The 13,221-nt window shown below is 39.9% G+C and overlaps 1 protein-coding gene across 1 annotated transcript in view; it reads right to left on the bottom strand.

Annotated features, from left to right (window-relative positions):
• Positions 1-13,221, bottom strand: part of LOC122412070 (protein amalgam-like) — a 248,795-nt gene that overhangs the window by 161,656 nt on the left and 73,918 nt on the right. The window contains exons 3-5 of the mRNA XM_043421347.1: positions 6,362-6,506; positions 883-956; positions 562-708 (exon numbers count right to left, since the gene is read on the bottom strand). Of these exons, the coding sequence (XP_043277282.1) occupies positions 562-708; positions 883-956; positions 6,362-6,443 (303 nt within the window). The 5' untranslated portion in view covers positions 6,444-6,506. The remainder of the gene's footprint in view (positions 1-561; positions 709-882; positions 957-6,361; positions 6,507-13,221) is intronic.

Genomic DNA, 13,221 nt, shown 5'->3' with positions numbered 1-13,221 from the left:
TCGGGATGCGTACGCCCGGATCAACACCATTTAAGCCAACAATAAGTTAGATAAGAAAAATAAAGTCACGCAAGTCCAAGCAATCAACCTGAAAGAGGAAGCCCGAAGTTTTTTTTTTTACAAACGTCCTCAAGTTTGCACGGCTTAAAAAACCATGCACCGAAACCGAAAGGGCTGATTTCTATCAGAGCGATGCGCATCGGTGATATCGTGCCAGCCGCAGGCAATAGCAAAGTTTTAACAGACTCTATAGAGCAATCAAGATCAGACGGTTACTACGTAACGTAACACTTTTCGCCGGTCAACATGCATTATATCGTTTGAATGTACTATCCACACCTGAAAGGGCGAGTTCATTCAGAGGTCAGTGCATCCGCAATTTCGACCCTAACAGATCAAGTCTATTCGACAAATTCGATGTATCAATTGCTTAAAATATAACACTGATTGCGAGCTCAATGTTTTATTCAGTTTTTATACGTTGTAAGTATTCGGACACTTTATCTTTCTTTCAAACATTATTATATCCATATATTTTGAATATGAAAACAATAGACTCACCGTACGCCCTTGAAGATTCTCTACTCGACAATTTAAATGCACATCAGCACCGAGTTGAACAGTAATGTTGCTATCGGGATCTGCGAAGAAGGGCAAAGGTTCCGGAGTCGCGCCATTCTCCGTTGAAACACTCTCCTCCTGATAGGTCTGATATAACCGAGAAACAAGACAAAATCATTATGCAATATATTTCGATATGACAAAGGAATATTCAACAGCCCCCGTAAGACAGTGCGGCGTCGAATGACTTTTTCATTTGAATTATAAGACAGCTAGCAAGTTACACTGATATAATACTTATAAAAATCAGCAAAAACTTACTTCGGTGAAGGGTGAGCTGAGTTCATGCCATAATGACTTGGGCAGATCCTCGAGACCAGAGAACGGCTTGCCACCTGTAAAAGAAAGATTATCTTGTTATGAAATGGCACGACCAAGTTTATGTCTATGTAGTTCCATTGATCTCTCTGTGTTTTTGCATTTATCAAAAGCAGGGGATGTGGTTACCAGAACAACAATCGAGGAACTTGATTAACAATTACAAAGTTCAATGATCGTTTTATTGGGGGGCGGAGAAGGGGAACCTCAACATCGAGTGCACCGAAAATAATACGTTCAGTAAAACAACAACCGTTTCGAAGGTAATCTCGTATCAGAGCAATTTAGCCATTGGATAGCACCAAATTTGAAGTTTCCTAAGGTCTCGGATGATCATTTCGATAACATAAAATTTGAATACAACTAACAGAACGATTTCTTGCCACTAGTAATGAATTCATGTCTAAAAATGCCAAAAGTCGCACAGAACTATCAAACGTCGGACAGTTCCAATGATATCGTGGTTAAGAATTATTCCACTACTGTGTAGCACAGCAATATTCATGAAAGGCTTTAACTAACCCTTTCGCTAAGATAAAGATCCTGCAACGCACATAGCTATTGAGTTATTATGAGGAAGCTTCGGTGTACGTGTGACTTTTGATCCATAGACATAAAGGTGTGCTCGATGGTGTATCGGCAAGCGAGTATACTATAAAGCCAATGCAACAGAGAAAGTAGCTTGAGAGTTTCGGTGAAATAGCTCCGTGAAAGGCATTGCTACACGTGGAAAAGCAAACTTTCTCACTAGCATAGCCCGTGAAACTCCAAGAGTCTCCGGACTGTTCACTCGACGGTGTACCACCCGCTCTTATCAGAGCCTGGCACACCCGCCACTCCCTATAAGAGATGCTCCGGTAGAGCTTCTCTCCGCCAACTAACCAAACTCGTCGACTCTGAAAGTATAAGTATATACTCCAGCGGAACAAGTCGAAACATGTACAAGGTGGGCCAGCCACACAGATTCTGGTTAACCACTCTGTACTGCTTATTTCTGATTGTAATAATCGAACGCATCGATTTTTGATGAGTCATTCGTTATTCAATTCGCCGGACGTCTCAGAGCGAGTATTTCTGTATATCATGAGAACGGATACGTATTACAAGTATCGCTGCTCATATGAAATTGCCAAATATAAGGGTTAAAAAAATGACAATGACAAAATGCATGGAAGAGTTCTAGAATTTCAGATAAATTGTCTTGTGCGCATTGAGAATGAAAATGTTTGAAAAATTCATGCTCCACAGGTGTGATGACAGTGATGAGGGTGCAAAAAAAATATTATTATGAGAAGAAGAAATGGAGATGAAAAAATAAAAAAGTAAGATTTTTTTTAAGTAAACGTATATGCACCCGAACCTGAGGGATTTTTCGATGCTCAAGAGCAATACATATGAATCAGCGATTCTCCGAATCATACATTCATTATTGTTTTCCGCTCGATATATACCGGTAATTCTGTACTCGTCGGTTAAAACTCTTTCGAGTGCAGAAGCAAAGAAGAAGAGGGAGGAACGAGGACTCGTGTCATTGGCGGGATTTTCGCTCGAGCGCGATTATGATTCATATCCCAGGGATTCGTTTGTTCCACAAATAAGGACGAATTTACCGGGTGAGTGTCGAGACGAAAGTATTTTCGATCGAGCGCGCAGTTTGAGTTACAGGCGTAAAGAAGTGGGGAAATCACGAGGGAGAAGCTATTTCGATTGCCGACCAATATAACACTCGCGAACTCGCTAGTACGGACTGCAAACTATTCTCGCTCAGCGTTTTGTCATCGGTTTACGTTTTATCGCGGTGAGCACGTCGTACTCGAGTAGACCGAATTCGATTTTTTTTGTCCTTTCGTCAATTGTACACTGAATACAATGGTGACCACCCGGTGTCAAAGACCGAAAGGAGACAATGTCCTTTTCGGTCTCTCGGATGAATTTTAGTGAAGATGGTCGATAGCCCAAAGTTAAAAAACACCAAACAAACTCTTTACGATTGGGTGGAAGCTAAGAGGAAGAGAGAAAGGATTCCAACACATTCGGATGAGTTAATTAAGAGTAAATTCAAATCAAATCGGTAACTAACAACAATTTTTATCTCAGCATAATTTGAGTTCGTAAACGAGGTTATCGAAATGCGACTCGACTAATCGCCGGAATGATGACATTGTACATAAAAACAACAGGGACATTTATTTTTCTTGAATGAAATAACCTTGCCTCGCCCTCGAAATAGCTCACGCAGCTATGTAAACTCTAGTGAAATAATTAAGAGCATCACAAGTGTCGGGGTAAAAAAAGCACATTTAAATTTCAAGAGGGTGGGGTGCATGCACGGCACGGTTCATACCAGACAAAACGACTCGACCCGCCTGGTGGTGCATATGCAGATGATGAGAAAGCCCCGGACCATAAGTATACACGTAGTATCGTTGACGTCGGAACTTCCTTATGAGTATATGAGAATCCACGCACACATGTAACATACACTGCGCGCGCATAGCTAAACACGTACGCAAGGAAAGTTGGCATGCATAAGGGTGCGGACATGCGCGCACGCGGAAACCTGGCTTTACCCCAGTCATAATAACCGACGGTGATGGTTGCGGAAGGTTGGAGGGTTGCGGGGGGGTTAGAAGGTCCGAAGGTTTCAGGATATATGTATCGAAGGTGCAAGTTTCCCTGTCTATGTACAAAGCTCGGCGCTAACAGTTGCCACTTCATCAAAGTACATACAGCAGTTTAGAAAGCAGCGATGTAGAAACACATTTATGCCCGTGGCAGGAACTGTGCTTGCACTTTCATACATATACATACATATATATATATATATTGTTCGTGCATGTGGCCTTTCAAGACTCTGAGAAGCCACTGAAAACACAATCACAATACACACGTGTTCACAGACACACGTGCGCGCGCGCACACACACGCCCAATGAAAACAATCCTTGTGTACGGCGTACGATGAAAGCGTCTCTTGGACCGTCTATCCTTTGCCCATTAAACTGACTCCGTTGTATACATAGAAACTGCATATTAGGCATACGAGCCACTGATTGTTCCATAACATTGCTATTACTAAAAATACTTTTACCGGAGGTTAAACCAAGAAAAAGCCATTTTCACCTCGGGACAATATTCACCCTTCTCGGAACTTTTAATTCAAAACATGAGTTTTTACAAACTGAAATAAATAAAAACAGCGCAGTTGATTTTGGACAAAACACATTATCAATGCGCGATTACATTTATATATATATGTGTGTGTGTGTGTCGATAGCAGGCGAGTTATCTGCGAATGACGAGCGAACCATTGAATTAAATTATACCAGAAACCGTGATGATTAATAAGCAATGAAAGGTAGCGTAACAAAACGGAGATAACTAGAAAGCTGAGTCATCGAATTATCAAACGTTCATGAGACCCTTGCAAATAAAAAGCAATTTTGATATCTCGGAAATAGAACTGTGATCGGAATTACCCGAGTGGAAGGACGCGCGCGCGCACACACACATTTGTATCATAGCTACGTCGAGGAACCTATTTTTTTCTATTAGTTTTTCGATAATGCGGATATGGAGTGGTATTCGTCCTTCCCGTGTGATTCTCTGGGATGCCCTCTCCACTCCCGAGGGACAAAAGAAGTCAGAGATTCGTGGCACCGAATGTTCAAGCCGGCCGGAAGCTCGCTCGAGTGCAAAAGAAAAAAAAGAGAAGATTTTTTCTCAGTGTGGAAAATGAATCGAAGCGTAAGCGTCTTGCAGGTAACTGAAGAAGTCTGAAGTAAATGGGAAATATCTCCTTAATATAACTCGAAATGATTATCTCCGTATATATGCTGAAAATGATCATCTTCGATTAATCGTATCTTTGCCGCCGGCATGGTCGTCCGGTCGAGGACAGTATAATCCAAGGTGAAATTCGTCAGTCGTCCCCCCGTTCATGAAATTTCTTCTCTGAGATAATACAGATGGTGTGTGTTCATGTGTACGAGTGGGCACGTCTCAAGTCTCAAGGATGGAGGACCAATTTTGCAGCGGCAGAAACTCCCGGCGCTCTTTCCACTTCCTCAGAACTTGGCGAAGTGGAGACTGAAGGAGTCCGTGGAGGTGACAGTGCACGGATGGATGTGTGCAGGAGAACGAAAGAAAAAGACAAGACTGCAGCCGAGACTTGGGTTACGGAGATGGAGAATCAAGTTGAGCGAAGATAGAAAAAAAGAGCACAAGGCCGGCTCCTCTCTTACCAAGGTAAAATTCAGACGGAGAAAGATTAAACGCGGACGAGCTCGCCGAGGATATCCACGAAGAGAGGCGAGATCACGAGTACAAAGCTCGAGGGAAAAGCTTCAAGGTTGATCTTGCCAATGGGGGAATGTAAAGAAACGGAAAATCATGTATAGCGGCGATTCCCTCCATTAGAGTGACCATTTCGAGAGCCACTGGAGCAGGACACGAAAGAAATATCATTCTCAACAATAAATCCAAATGATACTATCTCGCGACTCTGAAAGTGATTGAACGAATTGAGATTTGTGAGAATTTTTTTTGTTGTTGCAGGGCTAGAATTGATATGAGCCCGTCCGTGAATAAAGTAAAATATTCGAAAATAAATTGGATACACAGCGGGAGTTTCTTTTCGCCACCGGTATTCCTCATTCAGATTACAAAATGAAAAAAAATCTTATATCGAAGCTACCAAGGTTAAGAGGAAAAAAAACGAAAGAAGCGGGGCTCAGACTTTAATATCGTTCGCTCGAAATGCAGCGAGAGGAACGTATACACTATGTTTTTTTTGACATTTTGTAATAATAAATCTCGAAAGTACCGTTCACTCAATAATAGCTTCGCTGTACTTCACTGCACGGTGCTACTCACGCATTCGCGCATATCATCTCACTTCATTCTTTTTATTCTCATATGGTGACGGCAATATTTGAAACTTCCGATACGTCGCTTTAAGGATCATGATTGAAAAAGCTCACATCTCCGTACATGTATGCCCCCTTTACTCCTTCATACTATAAAATAAAATAATTATTTGGTCGATCAACATGGATGAAAGCAATCTCAAAAATTGTATAAAAAATTGCAACAAAGAAGTCACTGAAATCCATTTCCACCATAACTTTTGAACGATTGGACGGAAGAATACTTGCGAGAAAATTTTTTTTTATCCTATCCGATTAGCAGAAATAAAAAATACTAAAAACATCTTCTTCATCGATCTTGCCTCGTGCCGATGAAGATGAACACGCAGTTTTTCTCCAAGAGACAAAGGTTTTCCAGCACTAATTGAACGACCTTTTCAAACCTTTTGTCCTTTACCACTGAGCATAATTCAAATAAAAACATGATTTTGCGGGTAAAGCTCATGTAAGGGTGTATATAATATCATCAAACATCATGCGCGTGATATAACTTACCTGGTATGTTGGCATTAACGTTTGGCTGGAGAAGATTAACGACTACCGCGGCCAGTAAGGCCGGTATGGTTATCAGCTTCATAGCCCAGTCCTCAACTCATCCTCGTCGACAAAATTTTCATATATTTCTCTCGAATTTCGGATACTGTAACAACACGATAAAGATTTAAATAAAATCGTTTTATTTATTTATTTCACATTTTATTGTAAAAAAAAATGACGTATATACTCGCACGTATAGGATACTAAAAAATTGATTCGATTATCGCATAATCAACGTTTGAGACACGATCGAGACATCATAAAATACTAACATCCTGACTATATAAATTCAATGTTCCTTTGTATCTGCAACGTCACAAGCCCAGCTAAAAACCCTGCAGCTAACCACTCGTCGACGTGGTTGATCTCACGATATACCGCATTAGGAGTATTCACAACGAATGGAGAGTGCTGACACAATTTTCAATTTTTGCAACGCGTTGCCGCTGGTGTTATTTCACGCTACGCAGTGTTGACTTTTTCGGTAATTTGCACAGAGATCTGCAGAGGGCGTAGGTACGCATTGCGGACTCGTGTATTTTCAACTGCGTCACTGATGCGTAGCGATGATGAACTCGAACCTACCTTCAATTGCCCAATGTTTTACACATGGTGTAAATACGAGTTCTATAAATATACGTATATATATACGTTGACCTGGACAAACGGGAGAGAGGGATTCTCTTCGTGCGCTGAATCACCGATATCATTGGGCCTGACGCAATGCAATAGGGTCGAGGTATTTCCACGGCATGCCGCGTAGTACTGCTGCCTCTTGCTTCGTTCTGTTCTGGTGTACTTATATAGATACGCTGTGGCAACGGCGACGAATCAGTCCTTGTTTTGCCATCTTCGTCAAAGCAAAGTCAAACAGAAGCACGTTACCTCTAACCTTATGGTTGATTCGATTTAATAGTTTAGAGAGAAAATACAGGTAGCCCCCGTCGAAAGAAGAGAAAAAAACGGTGGTAGAAAAGTTTCTTCTGGCTCAAGTCTTTCCTTTTATTTTCGTTTTATTTTGACTCGAGTTATTCCTGTACATTGCTTTATCTTAAGATACAGACAAAAGATGGACGTTCGCTCGCGATTGTTCGACGTGTGGTTCATTAAAGTGCAGTCGTCGATTACAATCTTATCTTATTGTGCTCCTCTTTCATGGGTCACTCTATACCCTGCTTCATCGCGACAACGCCCAACAAAATATAAATCGCTTAAATAAATTAAATAAATTGGCCAATTAAGAATTTTTGCTCGCAACAATACTACAGAAGATCATCGTGAAGCAAAAAATCTACTTGGATGGAACAAACTAAACTCCGATGGTCTTCGAAATGCATCAACACTGCTGTTGCTACTCACACAAGTGTAAACCTCGAAATTATAATGCTGCGCCAGGTAATTCCGATTCTAGTTAAATTATGAGAATTTTGAGTATACTGCTGTGAAAATCAATTAATGCCCCGATAAAACACATCGTGTTGCGAGAATCGCAGCAGATTCTTCATAGGCTTTCTTCGCTCTAGAACGCGAATAATCCGCACTCGAAAGGAGCATCGTGGCAACGGAAACTATTCGGGTTTCCCAGAGTGCTTCGAAATCTACCAAAGTATAATTAATTTTATCGCAATTACAAGCAATAAGTTGCAGTAAATAAGGCTGCAATTAGAAACTGAAGAGATACGACCTGGGAATAAACTGAAACACTCCCTGCTCCCCTTCCATTCTGCTCATCAGGCATTTTTCACTTACAAAAATGTAACTCGTATGTTCATACGAAGAAACGAAGGAACAAAGGACCGGGTCACAAATCATGTCTCGCGCTACTTCGCCATCTCTTTTTCAAATGCTGGGTGACCCACTCGGAGATGCTTTGAAAATGGAGCTTTGCGCGCATGCATGACCCATATGACGCTTCGGACGTCCTATACCCAACACCGAGCAATGTCATTTTTTGTTGTCTATTTTGCCGCGCTTTATACGTACTCTGTATAACAGCGTCATACCTATTACGCGAATGTGAGAACAGCGAACGGGGGTGAAATGGAATGAAGAGAAAGGACTCCACCAGAAAATGGAGAAGCATATACCCTTTGACGACTCGCACTTGAATCTGATGGTTTCCAGTGCCACTGTATGTCACATTTCAAAAGTGATTGGAATACATCCTCCTCCGTTCGTTGCCGGAGACTCGCAGGGGACAAGATCGATTTACCTAACGGGAACGAGTGACATGTATACCCGCGCGCGCCCCCGCCGCCTTCGCTCTTCCATTGCCAAATGAACCTGCAAACTTTGCGGCCTGAGAGTAATTCAAAAGCTTTGATACCAGAATGTGTATGCGTGTGTAAAGAAAGGATCGATCGAACAACTGAGCCAGTCGTCGCCCCCGAAACGAACGAACCCAATCTCCGGATCGAAGAAATTTCATTGTTGCATCAGTCTTTGTTGACTTTGTCATTTCAGACTCTTGAGAGCTATGCTCACATTCCGGAACCGTGAATTCCATCACGACTCCAGATACGTTTAGAAATTAACGAGAACGTTGCGCATTTCGTGTACATTGCAAAAAAATTGCCTTTGTTTTTTCAATTTTTTGAAACTACATAGAAATAATACCTACCTACTCACAGTAAAAACACGGTCGAGGTCTTTTTTCGAGTCTTTTATCGACTCCCATAGAGCCCCGTTTTCTGCACAATTTAAGAGAACAAAAAATTAATGTATCAGACGGGAGAGACTAAAAATTCGGTAAATTTCGATAAATATTCTGAAAAAGAATGAACGAGATAGCTGGCAGAACGTCGGCGGCAGCAGGCTCGTAAACGTGTCGGGAACAGTCGCGGTGCTTGCGGCCTGTAAAATATCTCATTCTCATTTACCATCGGACTTTTTATTTTTTGTTTTTCAAACTTTACAATGTGATTATGCCTTCCTCGTTCCCATTTGTTTTCTATTTTTAGGCCTTCGTACCACTATGTCCAATAGCTTTCAATTACACTTAATGTCTAACAAATAAAGTGCAATGCCATGGTCATAAACAATATTTGTTATTCCAATCCCACAATACATTTCATATCGTTTTTCGAAATTCAAACGATTGTCTGTCTCATCCCGCATTTGGTTATCATTAAGGAGTTTCGGTACAGAAGTCTAAATATTAAGAAATTGATCAAATTTGGTGATAACGTTCTTCAACATCAAGTGCGAAAACACAAATTTTTTCAAAATTTTCTTCTGTCTAGTTATCGAGTAATTACGCATTAAAGCAGATTCCTTATGCCCGGAATGTATACTTATATATATGGAAACGCTATGCTTATACACGTGAACTTTAGTGATCAATTACTCGATAACTGTGTAGAAGAAAAATCTTAAAAAATTTGTATAGTCAAATTTGGCACTAAAGAATATGTTCACCAAATTTTATAAAATTCTAAACTTTTTGAAATTTTTTATGTTTTTAGCATGGTTTAGCATGGCAACATTGTATCGCCTGTACCGAAACTCCTTAAACGCGAGACTTGATGACTCTTTCTCTCAACGATTAATATATTTCTCTTATTAAAACTGCTAGAACGCTCTTGATTTGGTCACTACGCGATGCCTCGTGCCATCGCAAATCGAAGAAGCCACTTGGAATCCGCCGATTTGGCATCGCCTAATCGCGACCTCTAAGGTTGCTCGTGGAAATGACTAAAGTCGTAACTTAAAGACTAAAGTGCTGAGATACACTGAAAACCCCGTCACGACGATCACTTTCGAGCTCTCGTCGCCGCGGCAAGGATTTTTGTACATCAGTTCCGTTTGATTCTTAATCGACACTCGGAATAACTCCGTAAGATAGCAACTCGTGGCAGTATAGTAATTCCTAAGAAAATTAGGTGAAACCGCATAGAGATCCCGTAAGTCTAACTTCCATTAACAAACGTGATTAAACGGCACCGTCTATTTTAAAGACGCGGTTATTGTGTGCGGAGTGGAACGGGAGGATTATTCCCGTTCGCGTGAGAGAGTAAGTTGGCGTAAACGTTAATCCACTGTTGTTTTCATCTTCAAAATTGTACCTCAATTCATTCCAATTGTAAATCTTTTTGTATCTTTTCTTTTCGCATATATTTCTGTTCTCGTCGAACCCTCCATTTTTCATATCTTATCAATAAATCTAATTTCCTGTTATTTGTTACTTAAGCGACCCAATTACCTGCTTCCCGGGGCCCGTACGGGACCACAGGCATTCCTGAATCATCTCTTCAATTATTTCGATCATTTCACATTTCACTTATTACAGGATTTCTGCTATTCCCTTAATTATTCAATTATTTCAATTTCATTCAGATCAAACCAAATCATCAAACTAAATATCCATTAATATTAAATATCCATTACATTTGAAAAATCCTACACTTTGTGTAGGTTGGTGTCAGCGAAAATAAATAACCATTAACCTGTAAGCGAGCCTTTATATTTTAAACTTGGCGGGTTGGTCAAGCTACCGGGATCTGCTCGTTATCAGCCGAAATCGTCGAGAGTTCGAGATTATTCCTTATGAGAGAAGTGGGGAGGCCGGCACCTCATTTCTGGCGTTAAGGAGAGAGCCGAGTCCCGAGAGCAGATCAGTAGGACCTCAACCTGGGTCTTGAGAAATCCCGAAAGAAGGACAAATATAATAAGATCGAACGTTACATCGCAAGAAAGGGAAATTCTCGCCTCGCTACGAACGTTACATCGCAAGAGAAAAATTATCGCCTCGCTACGCCAGGGCGGTCATCGATCTCTCTCTCTCTACTCCGATTCCAATTTGTCTCGTCTGGATCGTCAGGAGCAACGCATTATCTACCGGCGTATTTATATCTTTATATTTGTATTTTTCTGCGTATTCGATCTCATTATTTGTATGGGTGTGCGGGAGAGTTTCGAAGTGAGTGTAAGCGCGAGAGAGTTATAATGTTCATATGCTATTTTTCGTAAATTAATAATAACGAACAATTTTCACTATATCAAGAATAAATCATTTTTTTTTCTTTCATCTTCTTTTTGTGTACTTCTATTATCTTCTGTCTCTGTGACTCTTGAAACATTACAAACCTTAGCCACGTTCGTCCGTTCTGGACTGTAATGAAACGCTCTTGCCGACCTTAGGCCTGAACGCCATCGGTTCGAGTTACCTTAAAGAAAAGGAGCAGGTATGAAAGAAACGTGAGAACGCGGAATTTCGATTTTGAAAAATTCAACAATTCCGGTTTATTCAATTTTGATCGATTTTACAGGATAAATTCGTTTTTGATTTGTTGTCGTGACATGTTCGCAATCGCGCTCGCCGATTGTGAGAAATTTTGTTTCACTCGCCGTTTCGAATTAATGAGATCATGCCCACCACACGAGCGTTGAACAACTGAATTTTTTGTCTTGATAAGGGATTGGTGCTATTATATTCTCTCAAAATTTATAGATTTAAAAATTAACATAACTAATCAATTAGTCCGTTGTAATTATCAATTATATAAAAAAAATATCATTATTAGTAAAAATTTGACTAGTTAACTTTTTGATTTGGCAACTTTGTTGTTGGTGGAGAGATATATCTACCTTGCCAACGGTAAACTGACGGCTTGTCACTCACATATGACTTGATACACATAACCAACAATTTATTTGAATTTGAGGTTACGTCATTATTTGTGATTACAAATATTTTTGTTATCACAATATTTGTATAAATATGAACAAAAAACATTTTTCTATTAATTATACCGAGAAAGTATACACGCCTGTACAGTACCGATACACTAATGTAAGCACGTCACAACTAAACACGATATACGTCGATATACATATATATATAAACAGCTGATAGAGCGGTGTTGCCGATGTCGTACCGAACCTAGTATTCAACGACTCATCGTGAGCGATAATCGTAGTTAATTTATGATTTCATTCTTAAAGTTTCGGTGACCTGATATTTTTATAACGCCATTAACAAGATAAATGTTCAACGAATACGTATAGATTTAATTTTTTTTTTTCCAGCATTTACGATCCCTTAAATTTGATTGAAAAATCACGATTCATTTACTGCCACTACGATGTCCAATTTTTAATACTTATTTTCTCGCTTAAATGTTCGGTAACCTCCCCTCAATTTTTTTTACCGTCATTTTCGAACATTTTTCTATGCTGTGTAAAAAAATCAAATTTTTCTGCAGATTTTTAAATAGTGGCCATGGTCTCATTAAAACAATTTTTAATTTACGCGTTTTTCGCTTATTTTCAAAATAAAAAAGAAAAAAGTTTCAATAATCCAAAAGTGTTTTCGATTTTATACAAAAAAAATTACGATGATTATTATTATTATTAATTTGAAGCGATATAATTTCAAATTCGTACCGCGACCTCTTGAATTATCGATGATGTTACGGAATTTACAAAATTTACAAAAATAAGAAAAGTCTAACTCGGTCTCAGTTGCAACAAATTTAAATTTAAAGAAAAATCATTTACAGAAAAAATTTACAAAAATTCAAATTATCTACAAGAAAAATCATCCTTGATTATAGCAAGCAAAAGAAGAATAAAAAAAAAAAATAGGTTAAGTTAAGGAACAAACCCCAGGCTATGGGATCAAAACGTCGCCGAATCTCTCCGAGAGCCTGAGCATTTGGAAGGTTAAAGGTAACTTGCCGTCCACGTGTTATGGGATCGAGACGTCGCCGAATCACTCCGAGAACTCCGTGCAACGGAAAGCTTGGAAATGTTAGAGGTTAGGTGTGGACCCTGGATTATGGGATCGAGACGTCGCCGAATCGCTCCGAGAATCCAGG

This window comes from Venturia canescens, chromosome 6 (genome assembly GCF_019457755.1).
Source record: "Venturia canescens isolate UGA chromosome 6, ASM1945775v1, whole genome shotgun sequence".
NCBI lineage: Eukaryota > Metazoa > Arthropoda > Insecta > Hymenoptera > Ichneumonidae > Venturia > Venturia canescens.
Note: the sequence above shows the minus strand (reverse complement) of the source record. Positions and strands in the feature narration are given on the sequence as shown.